Source organism: Sciurus carolinensis, chromosome 11 (genome assembly GCF_902686445.1).
Source record: "Sciurus carolinensis chromosome 11, mSciCar1.2, whole genome shotgun sequence".
NCBI lineage: Eukaryota > Metazoa > Chordata > Mammalia > Rodentia > Sciuridae > Sciurus > Sciurus carolinensis.
Window position 1 is genome coordinate 20,950,779 of NC_062223.1, and position 19,856 is coordinate 20,970,634.

The following is a 19,856-nucleotide window of genomic DNA, read 5'->3' on the forward strand; positions in this document are numbered from 1 at the left end:
TCAGAGGCAGACACAATGGCACAGGCCTGTAATCCCAGTTCCTTGGGAGACTGAAGGAGGAGGATCACTTCAAGACCAGCCTCTGCAACATAGGGAGACCCTGTCTCAAAGTAAAAAAATAAAATAAAATAAAATAAAATAAGAAGGGCAGTAGCTCAGTGCCCAGTGCTCTTCAGTTCTATCCCCTGTACAACTACAACATAATTCTTGAACAAATACATATCTGTAACAATTCTTGGGCAAATATTGTTTCTATAAGTTGAGATGTCAAAGATCTGGTTTGTAAAGTAAAAGATAAGTAATTCATTTTTCATAAAAAGCATACCAAATCATTTCTGCAAATGGGTGCAAGAATACAAATGGGGGTCTTACCAGTGTTAGCATACAGGACACACAATTCATTTAAGGACATTGAAATAAAAGAAATTTAATGATAGAACCACTTACAAGCTATATTCTTTTCTTATGTCTGCCTTAACAGATTACCTTTAACAGATGACTTACAGCAATATGAAATTAGTCTCTCATAGTTCTCTAGACCAGTATCCCAAATCACAGTGTGGTTGGGACTTGCCAGCTCTGGTCTTTAGTGCAGAGTAACTCCCAGCCTGTCTCAGACTTCGGAGGCCCTTGTCTTCCTTGGGTCATGGTTGAATCACTCCAGTGTGGGCCTCCACCTTCATGTGATATTCTTCTCTCATTCTCTGTGTCTGTTTTCAAAACTTCTTCTGACTTCTGACTTGATGAGACCTCTGATCACTGGATTTCCTTCCTAACATGATGATCTCATTTTAAAATCCTTATCTAAGTACATCTGCAAAAACCCTTTTATCAAATAAGGTCACATTTGAAATTTCTGAGTAGAGATATACTTTGAGAAAACAGCATCCAACCCACTAAATGGGTATCCATAGTAAAAATTCTACAAACTTCTAATACTAAATAGTTATCACCAAAGCCACACTAGAAGCTACAACATAAGGGACTGCGGTTAACTGACAACATTGAAATCTGGGCAGTAGAGGAGGGAACATACTCAGGATTTTTACAATTAAAGGAATATGATTTACCATCATAGCTATGGGTCAAATTCCACTGGTAAATACAAACATAATGAGCAGCATATTAATCTGGAGGAATCAGAAGATTAAAGAAAACTCATCCCAGATCATGATCCTAAAGACTGGTTTATGACACAGTTAACCATCCTTAATGTGCTGCTTGGGAAGACTCTGGACTGTATAGTTAGCCATGAGAGGAAAGATTCATATTCAAAATAGATCTTATCATTCTCTTAATTTGTTCTCTGATTATACTAAAACCCTCACCTAAATGCTATAAAACAAAGATTCCTTGACATAATCAGGATCTTTACTAAATATTAACTATCATTATTTGAGAATATAGCAACAAAACTCATTTGTTTGTAGCAACATTATAAACCCATTAGCAAGTTATTTCTGTTTTTTTAGGTTTTTGCCTCATGTTAATACTTTAGCTAGTAGTTTTCTCAGTGACACCATGATGTCTTTGTTCCTCAGAGTGTATATGATGGGATTCAAAATTGGGATCAAAATGGTGTAGAAGAGAGAAATCAGTTTGCCCATTCTTTCAGATTGATTTGGTTTGGGCTGCAAGTAAGTGATACTAACTGTTCCATAGAACAAGACCACAACCATCAGGTGAGAAGAGCAGGTGGAGAAGACTTTAGCCTTCCCTCTGGCTGATGACAACTTCAGAATACTGGAGATGATTTTGCCATAGGAGGCGAGGGTCAACAGAAATGGAACCATTACAAACACTACTGCAACTTCATAGACTGCCATTTCATTCACAAAAGTGTCACCACAAGCAAGCTTGAGGACTGGAGGGATGTCACAGAAGAAGTGGTTAATTCTGTGAGACCCACAAAAGGGCAAAGAGAAAATCTGGTAGGTTTGTCCAATCACAGCTGGAATTGCACTGAGCCAAGAGGCAGCCACCAGCTGTGTGCAGACCTTGTGACTCATGACTACAGGGTAGTGCGGAGGGTTACAAATGGCCACGTAGTGGTCATAGGTCATCGCTGTCAGGAGGAGGCACTCTGTGCCTCCGAGCAAGAGGACAAAACACATTTGTGTAGCACAGGCATACAAGGAAATATTTCCCCTCTGTGTACAAAGGTCCATTAGCATTTTTGGGATAGTGACAGTTACATAACAGATTTCCACAAGGGAAAAATTGCTTAGGAAGAAATACATGGGGTTTTGAAGAGCAGGGTCAGTTTGTGTAATTAGTATGATAATGCTATTCCACATCAGAATAGCCAGGTACATGAGTAAAAATATACCAAATAGCATCCACTGGAGATGGGGAATATCAGAAAATCCCAAGAGAACAAATTCCAGCATTGTCGTGTTTGATTTTTCTATTTCAATTTGATCCCCATCTGCAGATATTACAAATTCAAGATGGTTAATTTATTATTCTTTGTAACTACATTGAATTCTTATGTTATCTAGCTTAGGTGAATGAATGTACTTTATAAACCCTTAAATTATTTTTATAATTTGATTGCTCTTTTTCTATGAAATGAACTTTAAAGCTTCCCATGCAGTTAAAAATGAAGAAGTAAGATTGAATTTATTTATTAGATGTGAGTATAATGATACCAATGTTATTGAGAAATGTGCATTATTGTTTAGAACATTTGTGGAGAAATAATATTTTTATTATGTTTTCCTTAAGGTTGGAATTATGTTATATACTTTTTCTCTTTTTTTTTTAATTTGTTGTTTTTCACTGTATCAGTAGTGATATTTCACTTTCTTTTGCTACCCTCAAAGTTTTTATTCTATTCTTAGTCAAAATAATTTGTAATTTCTCCTTAAATACACCAATGAGAATATACATTCTTAAACCAATACTTTGTTTCTAAAGGAACAAATAGGTTTATTATTATTGTTAAACTTTGTGCACCTCCACCACAAATATTGTAAAAAATAAATACCTTAGTCTCAGCATGCTGTTTATTATCTTCTCCTTTTAATAACTGCTGTCCAGAGTATTAAAAATACTAATTGGGTCTGGTGGTGTTCCTTAGTGGTAGACTGCCTGCCTACCCCGTGCTAGTCCATTGATTCAATGTACCCAGGATGAATACAAAATTATTAATAATTATATAATACAAATACTAATACAAAATAATTAATAATTATTATTATTATTAATATTTAGCTCAATAAAGATGACTAATTCTCTTATTGCTTTCATATTCCTTTCCTTCACATATGAGAGTCTCATTTTCATATAATTTCCTGGTTAAAAAATACAGCTTCTTTTCTCTATTTTCCCTTCATAAAACTGTCTAATAATGATACAGCTTTGATTAAACCCAGATATGATTTACCCTGATCAGGGAACTGGCTAGGGCATAAAAATAGAATTGGCAGATAAAATGAAACAATACAAAACTCTCTTCATCCTTCATGTTAAAATCACTGAAGGAAGAAGTCAGCAGTGTTTGTCAATTCCCATAAAGCTCTCTAAATAATTTTTCTCCAGAATTCCAAAATAAATATTTATGTACTTCTTATCTGTTCAGACTGATTATTCTTGTATACCTTCTAGACCCTTTAGCTGAAGTTTTTGACTTAATAATCTGACAAATAAAAGTGACCAAATATCTTCATGTTTCAATATTTTTTGTACTTGTTTTCAAGTTTACTTTAAATAAATTGTTTACCTCATAAGTGGCATTATCATTATTTACATATATTCAATATTGTTCAATTTATAATATAAAATTTAAGATATGCATGTATTATATAGGTAATGAATTTTCAGGTTTGGATGTTAGATTTTCATGTTTTTCTGTTTTATTAATTGACAATTATCGTTGAATAAAATAGTCTAACAACACAGATAAAGCCTACCTTTATAGATTTGCATGAAGCAGTCTATGACAGTGTTAAGTGACTTTTATTGTATAAACTTTTCAGCTCTTTCTTGGGAAGACACTCATTCTCTATCAGGTTCATTTGCAGGAAACATGAATTGTTCTTAAATAGCAATAGTCCTGCTAACCTTGGGGAACATCTTCTCTTGTGTATCAATTTAATTTCTAGAGGATTGCTTCTGTTTGGCAAGCGTTCAGGTTCATTTTTCTCGGTTGTGGCTTTTGGATAGACTCATCCTTCTGTCCAGCCCCTCTGTGACCTAGAGCCTCCCTCTGAGGAAGGAATTTTGGTAGTGAAATATCACTTAACTGTCCAGCAATTCATGCCACAGGAAGTTAAAACCTTTCAAAGCATCATATTTAAGGACTTCAGCAAGTGAGGTGGATGTCCCTTCTTCACTTATTTATTTATTTATTTTTTCAGGTTCAGACCATCCAGGCTTCTAGTAAATGTGACACATATTGTGTAACATACAATTCTCAGCTTTGAGTCTCCCTATTTGGGTTGGTGAGAGACCTTTTCAAAGCTGAATCACTTGAACCCTAAATTCATATTTGTGAAAATTAAAGCACGTCATGCATGCTGACAAATATCTAGGTATTTTAAAATTGGTGTAGTGCTGACTACTCAGGCTTCAGTAAAAGTATGGTGCTTGAAAATCACAGACTATCCCCCAAATAAATATTTTAAACAAGATTAAGGCAGAAAGAAAAGAAGAAAGTTTCATCCAAACACCCTATCCTATTTAACTGTTTACAGGTATATGTGGAGAATAGTCTCAAGCAAGAAGTTATGAGCCTATAATCATAAGTATGTGGAATCGATTTTGTGCCTTCCTGTTTGGGTTTCCAGGAGCATGGACAGTGGGTTTCTAAAAATATAATCCTTGGAGGTTTTGAATCTGTTTTCCTTTACTACTGCATGCATCTACGTTGCTGCTCCATACATTTTTTTTTTTTACAGACTGCATTTTGATTCATTGTACACAAATGGGGTACAAATTTTCATTTCTATGTTTGTGCACCATGTAGATTCACACCATTCATGTAATCATACATGTACATAGGGTAAAAATGTCTGTCTCATTTCACCTTCTTTCATACCACCTCCCCCTTTACTTTTTTATTATCAATTTTTTTCCCTCTTGTGGTTTTTTCACTTATATCCACAAATAAGAACTGCACTCATGAATTACCACAATCTCGACTTTACTACCATCTGGGACACATTGAATGTCCATTCAGAATTAAAGCAGATTTATCTAATCTTCATTAGAAAGCATATCCTTCACTAGAAAGGATGTTTATTATTCTATAAGACATATAAAATATCCAAGAAACTGGAAAAAATACTTGAGATAGGCCAATGACTTAGCAAAACAAGCAAGTCCTTTACACAGTACAATTTTCCATGTAGCATCTAGGAAACTCGAGTTCCTTTAATCTGTACCCCACTGTTGAGTTCCCTAAGCCATTTTTGTAGTCCCTGTTGGACAACTAGCACTCAGAGAACTTAAAATTGAATACAGACCATATAGAGGAAACACACCATACAGAGCATCAACACATAATGCACATCACTTTAACCCGTATGACATTGGGGAAACTAGTTAGAGTCCACACATAAAACATTATATGCTGATTAAAAATGATCTATAACTAAAGAAATCTGGTCATTCATTTCACCTATGGCCTAAGTCATCCCCTTCAGATTCAGAGACCAATGAACAACTCCAACAGATTCTCACCAGCCTGCACTGGTATGCCCTGGGGTGCCTGGAAGTGGCTGTGCTGGTCTACTTTCCCTTTTTGTTAGGTCAGACAGCTGTTGCTGTGTGGATTTGAAGAACACTTACTCCAGAAAGAAATCCCAAGTGGTTTTCCTTTTGGCACCTGGCTCCACACCTAACCTTGTTCATCCTCTGTCTTGATTTCATCTAAACAGTATTTCAGCACTCAGAGCCTCCTGCACCCTGTCCTCCCTTTAGACCCCACTTGACGTTCCAGCAAGTCTAGATTTAGAATTTGCTTACTGTTAGCCAGATGTTAGGGGCAGTTTTTGTTCGTGGATAACTCCCAGAAAAACGCTCTGCAGACACAGGTCCCACACGAGGAACTTTATTTTATGTGGACGCGTCCGCTGGGGAAAAGAAAAGAAGGAAAAGAAGGAAGATGGCGCAGGGTTCTCCTCAGATATAGGAATTTTGCAGGCTGGGAGGAACCACTCGCGGAGGAGAATTATTACAGACTGACTGATGGACCAATGACATATTAGAACATAATGTAGAAGGCAGGAAGATTACGGCAACGTAAGCGGGAAATTCCTGTAAAGGGAGAGGCGGGCTTAGGAGGCTGGGTTCCTGTAACGGGAGAGGCGGGCGTAATGCAGATTGACATGTGGTTGGGAGACTGGATTCCTTACACTTACAGATCAAAGAGTCAAAGTCTTTAAAACCTTGCTCTTTTGAGGTCTTTGCTTGCTGTACTTTCTTGGAATTTAAAAAAATTTAATATAGTTACTTGACATCACCCTGGTGATTTTATTTTTAAAGTAGTTCTTACATATGCTTCTTTTTTTCAAATCAAATCTGGCCAATTATTATCAGTGTTAGAATGCTGTTATTAACACAATGTATTTATTGTCTAATGCCAGATAGTTCTGGGAGTGAAAAGGGAAGTTAAAAGTAACTTCTCTTACATGGCACACCCTATATTTCTGAAAAAGTTTCAAAAGCAAAATATAATGCTACAATATATAGCCATTAATATTTAAGTTTATCATGAATACTTTCTACAACATAATAATTATCATGGTGCATGACCATGTATTTAATTTTTTTGACAGGTATACTTGCACCTTATACAACATCAGTATTATTTTTCATTATCATCTTGCTATTTAGGTAATGATAATATGAGGTAAATTTTCACTAAATGAACTACAAAGTTTAAAATATTTTCAATGAGATTTAAAATTCAATGAGATATCAGATATGTATGCTTCTGATACCATCATCATAATCAAGGTATAGAATATTTGCATTTTCCATAAACTCCTCCTCATGCAAGTTTGGGACACCTCCTCCCTCCACTCTTCACCCTAGGAAAGCACTGACTGGCTTTCTTAACTTGTAAGTCATTCATAATTATTCAGAATGTACTCTTATGTGTGCAGTCTCTCCTTCAGGGTGAGGATGGAAGAGTCATCCAAGTTCCTGTGTATATCATAGTTCACTAATTGTTGTTTCTGAATAAAAGTGCACTGACTAAATACACCACAATTTGCTTATTTCCTCAACTGACTTTTGATTAGCTCTAGCTTTGTGTAATTATAAATGGAGATGTTGTATATTATCATGAATAAATTTTATATTTGCATATGTTTTCATTTCATTTCCTTAAAATAAGTGTTCTTTGGGGATATATTTTGGAGTGGAATGGTTGGGTAGAATTTCAGATTTCTGCTTAAAATTTTAGGACACTGTCAAATGTTTTTCAAAGTTGTTTTACCATTTCTGACAGTAGTGTATGAGGGTAACGATACCTCTCCAATTGGCACTGTTTGAATTGTCAACCTTTGCTCTTCTAATGCCTGGATTGAGATATCTCAGCAGGGTGTGGTTGCTCCTGCCTATAATCCCAGAGAACTGGGAGGTTGAGGCAGGAAGTTTGCAGGTTCAAAGCCAGTCTCAGTAACTTAGAGAGGCCATGAAGAACTTAGCAAATTGCTATGTCTAAAGAAAATCTTAATAATAAAATAAAATAAGGGGCTGGGAGGTGTCTCAGGGGTTAAGTGTCTCTGGGTTCAATCCCTGATACCAAAATTAATTAATTAATTAATTAACACCTAACTCTTAGAATTGAATACTATCTTCTTTTTTAAAACAAAATTCCCATTTTATTTAGATTGAAATAAACTCTACAAAATTGGTTTTCTTCACCAAAAATGACAACAATATTTTCTGTATTACTTCTAGATAAAGAGCAAAACATTTATTTTGTAGGTTTTCCAGGTTTTCCTTATAAACCAAGACAAGGCAGTAGATATAGTCATGGAAAAAGAAAACAGACAAGTTGTCTATATCAAAGGCCTCTGATTCTGTCTTCAGCATGAAGCAGAAGCATTCAACATTTACCTGCTAAAATGAGGGTGTAGGCTTATGAAGATATAGGTTCAAGAGGGTGTAAACAGCAAGAACCAGATGTGGAAGAACAATGGCAGTCTCTTCCACTCAAACTTTTACAGTAACTTGTTCTTTAAGATCATTCGACAGAGACAAAATCTATTCTGAAATCTGTTTGGTGAGCACACAACTCTCTGGTTAATTCCCTTAACTGTCTGTTTCAGATTTTAACATGCTTAAAACTCATAATAGTCAAAAGTCAACAGTAGGCTTCATTGTGACATTTCATAAGATTTGTGCTTTTCTTACACATCCTCAAAATTTATTTCTTCAAAATTGATAACAATATCTGACAACTGGATCCATGGTAGTAGTACATTTTATATCTAAAAGACTTAGTTAAAAAACAACTCCAGAGAGCTACTAGCAGAGGTCACACAGAGTGTTGCCTTCTGGAAGAACAGCCACCTTTTCAAAGCATGAGAGCTCAACATAGGTACCACGTATGTAGGCAGATTACCGATGGCTGATGTATTCATGAAAGGCCTGTAGGCAAAGATATTCAGTGATTAAGTGACCTACATACGCCTTACAGAGAATGAAATGGAAACACAGAGGGAAAGATAGAGCTTCCACCCACCATTTATGAAGCCCTCCATCTGCCTGATATCAAGTTTTTTTCCTAATGTATATGCATTACTGAAGGTTCTGTGTATTCTTCCTGGAATGAAGGTTGAGAATGAACATTATGAAAATGGATGAAAGCTTCTCAAAGCATACTTGAGGAACACTTTGACAGACCAAAGGTCAAGTAACTTGGCTCTGTTTAACATAAATTTTGATACAAAACATGATCTGTTTTTAATGGTAGACACATATATCAAACTATATACAACTGAGTCAGAACTTCCTACAGATAATTCAGAAACTGTTGAAAATAGTTAAAGGAGGTTAAACTGAACTTTCTCTTATATTTATTTTATGGAAGAAAACTATTTTCTTGAATTCAACATAATTAATATACTTTAAATATTTAGTAATAAAAAACTTGGAATGGTGATGATTGAGATTGTGTTTTCTCATTAGAATCATGTATATACTTATGTAGTGATGTTTGTATACATACAGATATGGAATTTTGATTAAAATTTTCTAGGGAAGTTATATATAACTTTTTTTTTCAATTTCATAATTTCTTTTTTTTAATTTTTAATTGTATACAAATGGGATACATGTTGTTTCTCTATTTGTACATAGAGTCAAGGCATACCATTTGTGTAATCATACGTTTACATAGGGCAATGATGTTTATTTTTTTTCCCTTCCCCCCCACCCCTCCCACCCCTCTTTTCCCTCGATACAGTCCTTCTTTCCTTCATTCTTACCGCTCTCCTTATCCCTAACCCTAAACCTAACCCTAAACCTAATGCTAACACCTCCCAACCCCCATTATATGTCCTCATCCGCTTATCAGCGAGATCATTCGTCATTTAGTTTTTTGAGATTGGCTTATTTCACTTAGCATGATATTCTCCAATTTCGTCCATTTGCCTACAAATGCCATAATTTTATCATTCTTCATTGCGGAGTAATATTCCATTGAATAAATATGCAACAGTTTCTTTATCCATTCATCAACTGAAGGGCATCTAGGTTGGTTCCACAATCTGGCTATGGTGAATTGAGCAGCAATGAACATTGATGTGGCTGTATCTCTGTAGTATGCTGATTTTAAGTCCTTTGGGTATAGGCCAAGGAGTGGGATAGCTGGGTCAAATGGTGTTTCCATTCCAAGCTTTCTGAGGAATCTCCACACTGCTTTCCAGAGTGGCTGCACTAATTTGCAACCCCACCAGCAATGTATGAGTGTTCCTTTTTCACCACATCCTCGCCAACACCTATTGTTGCTTGTATTCTTGATAATCGCCATTCTAATTGGGGTGAGATGAAATCTTAGGGTAGTTTTGATTTGCATTTCCCTTATTACTAGGGATGTTGAACATTTCTTCATATATCTGTTGATTACTTGTACATCTTCTTCTGTGAAGTGTCTGTTCATTTCCTTAGACCATTTGTTGATTGGATTATTTGTATTCTTGGGGTAGAGTTTTTTGAGTTCTTTATAGATTCTGGAAATTAGCGCTCTATCTGAGGTATGGTTGGCAAAGATATTCTCCCACTCCGTAGGCTCTCTCTTCACATTTCTGATAGTTTCCTTTGCTGAGAGAAAGCTTTTTAGTTTGAATCTATCCCAGTTGTTGATTCTTGCTTTATTTCTTGTGCTATGGGAGTCCTGTTAAGGAAGTCTGATCCTAAGCCAACAAGTTGAAGATTTGGACCTACTTTTTCTTCTATAAGATGCAGGGTCTCTGGTCTGATTCCGAGGTCCTTGATCCATTTTGAGTTGAGTTTTGTGTAGGGTGAGAGATAGGGGTTTAATTTCATTCTATTGCATATGGTTTTCCAGTTTTCCCAGCACCATTTGTTGAAGAGGCTATCTTTCCTCCATTGCATATTTTTGGAACCTTTGTCTAGTATGAGAAAATTGTATTTATTTGGGTTTGTGTCCATGTCCTCTATTCTGTACCATTGATCTACCTATTTTGGTACCAATACCATGCCATTTTTGTTACTATTGCTTTGTAGTAGAGTTGAAGATCTGGTATTGCAATACCCCCTGCTTCGCTCTTGCTACTGAGGATTGCTTTAGCTATTCTAGGTTTTTTATTCTTCCAGATGAATTTCATAATTGCTTGCTCTATTTCTGCAAGTTACATCATTGGGATTTTAATTGGAATTGCATTGAATCTGTATAGCACTTTAGGTAGTATAGCCATTTTGACAATATTAATTCTGCCTATCCAGGAACATGGGAGATCTTTCCATCTTCTAAGGTTTTCTTGAATTTCTTTCTTTAGTGTTCTGTAGTTCTCATTGTAGAGGTCTTTCACCTCTTTTGTGAGATTGATTCCCAAGTATTTTATTTTTTTCGATGCTATTGTGAATGGGGTAGTTTTCCTAATTTCTCTTTCTGAAGATTCATCACTTATGTATAAAAATGCATTGGATTTATGAGCAGTGATCTTGTAACCTGCTACTTTACTGAATTCACTTATGAGTTCTAAAAGTTTTCTGGTGGAATTTCCAGGTTCCTCTAAATATATAATCATGTCATCAGCGAACAGGGATAGTTTGAGTTCTTCTTTTCCTATTCGTATCCCTTTAATTTCTTTGGTTTGTCTGATTGCTCTGGCTAGAGTCTCAAGGACGATGTTGAATAGAAGCGGTGAAAGAGGGCATCCCTGCCTTGTTCCAGTTTTTAGGGGGAACGCTTTCAGTTTTTCACCATTTAGAATGATATTAGCCATGGGCTTAGCGTAGATTGCCTTTATAATGTTAAGGAATGTTCCCACTACCCCAATTTTTTCTAGTGTTTTGAGCATGAAGGGATGCTGTATTTTATCGAATGCTTTTTCTGCATCTATTGAAATAATCATGTGATTCTTAACTTTAAGTCTGTTGATATGGTGAATGACATTTATTGATTTCCGAATGTTGAACCAACCTTGCATCCCTGGGATAAAACCCACTTGATCGTGGTGCACTATCTTTTTAATATATATTTGTATGCGATTTGCTAAAATTTTGTTGAGAATTTTTGCGTCGATGTTCATTAAGGATATTGGTCTGAAATTTTCTTTCCTGGATGTGTCTCTGTCTGGTTTAGGTATCAGGGTGATATTGGCTTCATAGAACGAGTTTGGGAGGGTTCCCTCCTCTTCTATTTCATGGAAAAGTTTGAGGAGTATTGGAATGAGCTCTTCTTTAAAGGTTTTGTAGAACTCGGCTGAGAACCCATCTGGTCCTGGACTTTTCTTTGTTGGTAGGCTTTTGATGACCTCTTCTATTTCATTGCTTGAAATTAGTTTATTTAAGTTGTGTATGTCCTCCTCGTTCAGTTTAGGTAATTCATATGTCTCTAGAAATTTGTTGATGTCTTCGAGGTTTTCTGTTTTGTTGGAGTATAGATTTTCAAAATAGTTTCTAATTATGTTTTGTATTTCACTCGTGTCTGTTGTGATGTTTCCTTGTTCATTCCGAATTTTAGTAATTTGAGTTTTCTCCCTCTTTCTCTTTGTTAGTGTGGCTAAGGGTTTATCAATTTTATTTATTTTTTCAAAGAACCAACTATTTATTTTGTTAATTTTTCCAATTGTTTCTTTTGTTTCGATTTCGTTGATTTCGGCTCTGATCTTAACTATTTCCTGTCTTCTACTACTTCTGGTATTGGTCTGCTCTTCTTTTTCTAGCGCTTTGAGCTGTAGTGTTAAGTCATTTATTTGTTGATTTCTACTTCTTTTTTTGAATGCACCCCATGAAATAAATCTTCCTCTAAGTACTGCTTTCATAGTGTCCCAGAGATTTTGATATGATGAGTCTTTGTTCTCGTTTACTTCTAAGAATTTTTTTATTTCCCTCCTGATGTCTTCTGTTATCCATTCATCCTATAATAGTGTATTATTTAATCTCCAGGTATTGGAGAAGTTTCTGTTTTTTATTCTGTCATTTATTTCTAATTTCAATCCATTATGATCTGATAGAGTACAAGGTAGCATCTCTATCTTCTTGTATTTGCTAACAGTAGCTTTGTGGCATAAAATATGGTCTATTTTAGAGAAGGATCCATGTGCTGCTGAGAAAAAAGTGTATTCATTCTTTGTTGGATGGTATATTCTACATATGTCTGTTAAGTCTAAATTGTTGATTGTGTTGTTGAGATCTATAGTTTCTTTATTCAATTTTTGTTTGGACGATCTATCCAGTGGTGAGAGAGGTGTGTTAAAATCACCTAGTATTATTGTGTTGTGGTCTATTTGATTTCTGGAATTGAGAAGGATTTGTTTGACGTACATGGATGAGCCAATGTTCGGGGCATAGATATTTATGATTGTTATGTCTTGCTGATTTATGCTTCCCTTAAGCAGCATGTAATGTCCTTCTTTATCCCTTCTGACTAGTTTTGGCTTGAAGTCCACATTATCTGAAATGAGGATGGATACTCCAGCTTTTTTGCTGTGTCCGTGTGCATGGTATGTTTTTCCCCATCCTTTCACCTTTAGTCTATGGGTGTCTCTTTCTATGAGATGAGTCTCTTGCAGGCAGCATATTGTTGGATTTTTCTTTTTAATCCAATCTGCCAGTCTGTGTCTTTTGATTGATGAATTCAGGCCATTGACATTCAGGGTTATTATTGTGATATGATTTGTATTCCCAGTCAATTGACTCATATTTGTTTTTGACATGATTTGGTTTCTCCTTTATTTGGCTATTCCTTTAGGCTAGCGCCTCCTGTTGCTGATTTGCATCGTTGTTTTTCATCTCTTCCTCATGGAATATTTTGCTGAGAATATTCTGTAATGCTGGCTTTCTTTTTGTAAATTCCTTTAGCTTTTGTTTATCATGGAAGGAACTTATTTCATCGTCAAATTTGAAGGTAAGTTTTGCTGGGTATAAGATTCTTGGTTGGCATCCGTTTTCTTTCAGGGCTTGGTATATGTTGTTCCAGGCCCTTCTAGCTTTTAGGGTCTGGATTGAAAAATCTGCTGATATTCTTATTGGTTTCCCTCTGAATGTAATTTGATTCTTTTCTCTCGTGGCCTTTAAAATTCTGTCTTCATTTTGTATGTTAGGTATTTTCATAATAATGTGCCTTGGTGTGGGTCTGTTGTAATTTTGTATGTTTGGAGTTCTATAAGCCTCTTGTACTTGGTTTTCCATTTCATTCTTCAGATTTGGGAAATTTTCTGTTATTATTTCATTGAATAGATTGTTCATTCCTTTGGTTTGTTTCTCTAAGCCTTCCTCAATCCCAATAATTCTTAAATTTGGCCTTTTCATGATATCCCATAATTCTTGTAGATTCTGTTCATGATTTCTTACCATCTTTTCTGTTTGGCCAACTTTGCTTTCAAGATTAAATAATTTGTCTTCAATGTCTGAGGTTCTGTCTTCCAGGTGTTCTATCCTATTGGTTATGCTTTCTATGGAGTTTTTAACTTGGTTTATTGTTTCCTTCATTTCAAGTATTTCAGTTTGTTTTTTTTTTCAGTATCTCTAACTCTTTATTGAAATGATCTCTTGCTTCCCGTATTTGCTCTTTTAACTGTTGATTGGTGCGATCATTTAATGCCTGCATTTGCTCTTTCATCTCCTCCTTCAATGCCTGCATTTGCTCTTTCATCTCCTCATTAGCTTCCCTGATCGTTTTAATTACGTACATTCTGAACTCCCTTTCTGACATTTCTTCTGCTGTGCTGTCATTGGGTTTTATTGATGTAGTATCTAGGTTTGTTTGGGACATTTTCTTCCCTTGTTTTCTCATATTGGTCAGCTGTCAGTGGGACCCTGAGACATTGCAGTTTTCTGCTATTGGCTTATAGTGTCCCAGTAGATTTCCAGTGTATCACCTCCCAGCCTTCAGTAGCCTGATGTCTTGGAGGAATCTGATAAAGCAGCGCATCCGAAGAAAACTGCCCCTAGCCCCCTACTGGTTCCACGGTTTGGATCTGGTTCTGTGCGGAAATGCTCTCACTGTGGGCCTGCACTGTGCAGCTGGCCGTGTGGGAGGAGCCCACTGCCGGAGTGTGGAAGGCTACCTTGGGAAGACTCTAGCTGCCCTGCCCTGCTCTGATAAGCCACCTCTATCTGGGCCTGCCACCCGGGTCGAGCTTTACCCAGTGGGCAGACTCACCTGTGGCTCTATTTCAGTCCGAGTCTCTCAATGCCTCCCCTTCTTAACTCCTGGGTTCTGGAGCGACTGGGGGTGCAGTCTCCCTCTAGGCTGCCATCTTGGATCGCCCTGTGAAGAGAGCCTGCAGCCAGAGTGGGCAGAGCCGCCTGAAGAGGTCTCTGGCTGCCCTGCCCTGATCCCAGAGGCTGCTTGCAGATTGAAGCTCTTCGTTGGTTCGGGGACTTGTGGCTGGTTCTATGTAGAAAACCTCTCACTGGGCGGTCTGGTCTGAGAAGCTAGCCTTGGAAGGCACCTCCCACCGCAGGGGTCCAGGCTACTTGGGGAGGTCTCTGGCTGCCCTATCCTGGTCCCTGAAGCTGCTTGTGTGCCGGAGTACGTTCTATATATTACTTTTTATTACTTGTGACATCAAATAAAAATAAACACATTGTTGCTATCATACATTGTATATCATATATTTTGTTTTTTATTACTTTATAACTTTATTAAATACAATTTTAAGATGGCCCCAAACTTCGTTTCCTCCTATGCATGCACCACTTCCTACCTATTCAAAGAATAATCTATATGTTGCTGTAAAATCATTTCACACTGGCTTGAGTGAGTTGCTAAGCAACTCAGTGAGACTCTATCTCTAAAGAAAATACACAATAGGGCTGGGTATGTTGCTCAGTGGTCGAGTGCCCCTGAGTTCAATTCCCAGTACTCCCCTCAAAAATCTTTTCACATTTATCATTAAGGACAAACTTCAATTGCTTTTAATTAGGGTTATTAGCATTGTAAACCTGACTGAATCACATAAACCTTTTAAAATTCAGGTTTGGCGGTCAGAGTCAGCAATCTGGGATTCAGTGAGCAATAATTGAAAGACAGTAGGAGGACTCCGTGTGGTTGGTTTCCAGGAGCTAATCCTTGGTCCCCAGCTGGCATTCTTCCAGAAAAATGCACCTGGAATTTACCACCACAAGAACTCCATGCTGCAAACAACCTAGCTGAGCTAGAACCAAATATTCTCCCTCACAGTCTCCACACCGTGAATTCCGCCATGGAGATCCAAGCACAGAAACCAGCCACCCTGCACCAGATACCACCTACAGATGCTCTGAGATGATAAATTCCTATTTCCTTCAAATGTTGAGTTAGAAACTCTGGCAGTAACTTACAAAATATTGAAATTAGCCCTTACCTTTGTGGTGACAGAGTGGATTTGCATTTGATCTGGGGAAGGAGTCCTTATCTCTAGTATGCCTAGTTGAGAATCCTTTCATTAAGATAGGACAGTGTGCTTTAGGATGTTCTGTGGAAGGTCCAAAACAACTCTGGTAATGTCACTCACTTCTTTATTGGTGGTTGTCAAAAGTCCTAATGTGTTTGACTGACAGCCTGGCTGCCATGATATGACATAACCAGGAGAGATGAGACCCCATCTCTACTTCCCATACTCTCTCAGCCTCAAATCCAGATTCCCAGCATAGGACATCTGAGGCCAAGCAAGAGTACAGCCTGGTATGTGGGGAAATGGGGAAAGGCGGAAATTTCCTGATGCCGAGTGTCTCTCAGACCCCAGATAATTGACTGAATTTTCCTTTATATCACTGAACCATATTTCTTGTCATTAAACTAAAGCCTTTATGAATGTACTTGGCTTAGTCTGGTGAGTCACCAAATAATTGAAGAACAGAAAACAAAGCAATCATGTTTTTCTTTAGGTCTAATATTGACACAAATCGATAGAAAAATGTATTTGATAACTGATTTGGCAATTTTTACAGGTATGTGTTTTCTTAATTATAATGACATGCTGAGATTTACATTCTTTTCTCCTTCTTAGGGAAGTGGGGTTTCCTCAGTGGATCTGCTCTAGAGGACTATCTTGAGGGGCTGAATACTGTTAGGGTATACATCTACTCCATACTCTAAGTCACTTCCCTTTGATAACCAGTTGGTCTATCAATGTTACAGATACATACACTTTCATAAACACTTTGGAACTAATGTGTGGCCTAATTGTGGGGAAAAAAATTAATCCTATGAGATGGTATTTCATTGATTCAGTTCACTAAATAAAAGGATAATTAGTTTTATTTTACATAAAAGAAAAAAATGTCAATTTGTGAGCCAAAATGAGTAGACATATAGAAGAAAAGGTGGATGATACATTAGCTGAGACAGCTGGATACAAAACTCATTGTGGATCATTTAAATAAAAGACTTTAATCAGAGCATAATTTACATGGGATAGTTCATTCCTAGACCCAAATGAACGCATCTACACAAATTGGTGACTGAAAACAATGTGATATCAATCTCTTATGTTCTCAAGGTCACTGTCCAAACTGGGTTTTGTGGGGTCTCACCTCCTCCAAAGGCCTTAAGAGAGGATCATTCCTTGGTTCTTGCAGCTTTGGTTGGTTCTTATCTTCCCTGGTTTGTGCCTGAATCACTCCAGTCTCTTCCTCCACCTTCATACAATGTTCTCTGTGTCTGTTTTCTAAACTTCAGTATTTTGTGTCTTGTAAGAAAACTTCCTTCAATTGGTGCCCGTCATAAATCTTATTTCAAAATCCTTACTTAACTACATCTGAAAAGACCTGTTTATTCCAAACAGAATCACATTTTCATGGTTCAGATGGAAATATATTTTGTATTACCCAGCAAGACCTGAAGTTACCATAGGTGTGAATGAAGCTAGCAGAAATCAGTGAGATCTGGAATAATAGAGAAGTGAACAGGATTTATAGGCTTAAAATGACTAGGAATACAAGAAGAAATGGAGATGGAAAAATGAAAAAGAAAAAAGTTAAGATATGAAATGCTTTTTTTACCACCATCATGCCTTCTTCAGGGATTTTTCTTTGGCTAAACCCAACCATAAGATCAGAGAAGTGTAGCAAATACATGCTAGAATGAGAGAGTAGAAGAAATTAGGTAGAAGAATAAGGTGGTTTGCTAAAAAGAATATAAATTGTTAAGTAGCTAAACACTTGTAGTATATTTGAAAATTTTCCTTCTGGAATTAAATGAGAAAACTACAAGCAAATTCTTGCTGAATTTTCAGATCTTTGCTTATGTTCATAACTTAGTAGTTTCCTCAGTGCCGTGGTGATATCCTTATTCCTCAGAGTGTATATGATGGGATTCAAAGCTGGAATCAAAATGGTGTAGAAAAGAGAGCAGTTTTCCCATTCCCTCAGACTGATTTGACTTGGGTTGTAGGTAAGTGATGCTAGCTGTTCCATAGAACAAGACCACAACCATCAGGTGAGAAGAGCAGGTGGAGAAGGCTTTAGCCCTCCCTCTGGCTGATGTCAACTTCAGAATGTTGGAGATGATTTTGCCATAGGACACGGAGATCAAGATAAATGGAACCATGACAAACACCACTGCAACTACATAGACTGCCATCTCATTCACAAAAGTGTCACCACAAGCAAGCTTGAGGACTGGAGGGATGTCACAGAAGAAGTGGTTAATTCTGTGAGACCCACAAAAGGGCAAAGAGAAAATCTGGTAGGTTTGCCCAATTTCTACTGGGATCCCACTGACCCAGGAGACAGCTACCAGCTGCATGCAGACCTTGTGACTCATGACTACAGGGTAGTGCAGAGGGTTACAAATGGCCACGTAGCGGTCATAGGCCATTGCTGTCAGGAGAAGGCACTCTGTGCCTCCGAGCAAGAGGACAAAACACATTTGTGTAGCACAGGCATACAAGGAAATATTTCCCCTCTGTGTACAAAGGTCCATTAGCATTCTTGGCACAGTGGCTGTTACATAACAGATTTCCAACACTGAAAAGTTGCTAAGAAAAAAATACATAGGAGTTTGAAGAGCAGGGTCAGTTTTCGTTACTACTATGATAATGCTATTGTACGTCAGAATAGTCACATATATGAATAAGAATATTCCAAACAGCATCCACTCTAAATGGGGAATGTTGGAAAATCCCAAGAGAATGAATTCCATCAATACAGTGACATTTGATGTTTCTCTTCTAACTGGCTCTTCACCTGCAGACATGGTAAATTTAACATAGTTAATTTATTCCTATTTTGAACCACATCAACCTCTTATGTTACCTGGAGTTAGGTCCATAAATACATTTTTATAACATCATAAATCATTTTTACCATCATTATTGTTTCTACTAGTTAAAATTTGAAATTTCAGAGATCAAGTGATATGAATTTAAAATAGGTTCAAGAAATAAAAGCAAATGAATTATTTCAGAAACAAATTTTCATCATTTAATCCTTAAAAGGAAAATAATGTTACAGGGTTTTATTTTCCTGGGTTTATTATTTCTTTATTGGCATTCTAATACTATTGTTTAATACCAAGTATTTCCCTTGAATTTTTACTTTTTTATTCAAAATGAATGTCATCTTTTTAATCTTAAAAATACAAAGTTTTTTCACTAATTCATTATTATTGAGAAAATAAACAGAGGCATTATTATTACTCTGTTATTATTACCTGTTCATTGCTTATGCTAAATAGGAGAAGCTTAATTCCAGCATGCTGATCATTTACTTTCCCTAATAACAATCACAGTACCATGAACTGAAAATATTAATTCAGGCAGGGGATGTATTTCAGTGATGGGTGATGCTCTGGGTTTGGTACCCAGCACCATGCAAGAAAATAAATAAGTTTAATCATCCTTTGAGTTAATCAATAAACATGACCAATTACACACATTTTCTTTTTTGTATTTCTTACCTGTGTGAGGTTCTCCATTGTCATGTAATTGTCTTGTAAACAAATACAGCACCATTTCTTTATTTTCCTAAATTCTGCTTTGTTTGGTACTCTAGGTGTGATTTACTCTGGCCATTCAAGGGAATCAGATATAAGACAAAAATAAAACTGTTCCAATTAGGATCATTCCTGTGATGCACTCAGCACGGCAGGACCATTCCCCCTGCATTTTCCCAATTCTCGTTTTCCAACTTCCCAGATGAATAGTATACATTCCTTATCTTCTGAAATCTATTACACCTGTACACCATTGAGCCCCATCAAGCTATGCTTTTGAATTAAT

At 36.7% G+C, this 19,856-nt stretch overlaps 2 protein-coding genes across 2 annotated transcripts; both read right to left on the reverse strand.

Moving 5' to 3' along the window:
* Positions 1–1,481: 1,481 nt before the first annotated feature.
* Positions 1,482–3,930, reverse strand: LOC124959980 (olfactory receptor 10AG1-like). Its single transcript, XM_047518486.1, has 2 exons — positions 3,915–3,930; positions 1,482–2,428 (listed from the first exon to the last, which is right to left on the reverse strand). The coding sequence occupies exons 1-2, from the start codon at positions 3,928–3,930 to the stop codon at positions 1,482–1,484; spliced, it is 963 nt and encodes a 320-aa protein (XP_047374442.1).
* A 13,993-nt stretch (positions 3,931–17,923) lies between these two features.
* On the reverse strand, positions 17,924–18,832 carry LOC124959883 (olfactory receptor 10AG1-like). Its single transcript, XM_047518348.1, has one exon. It carries the CDS (start codon positions 18,830–18,832, stop codon positions 17,924–17,926), a length of 909 nt encoding a protein of 302 aa, XP_047374304.1.
* Between the last annotated feature and the right edge of the window lie 1,024 nt (positions 18,833–19,856).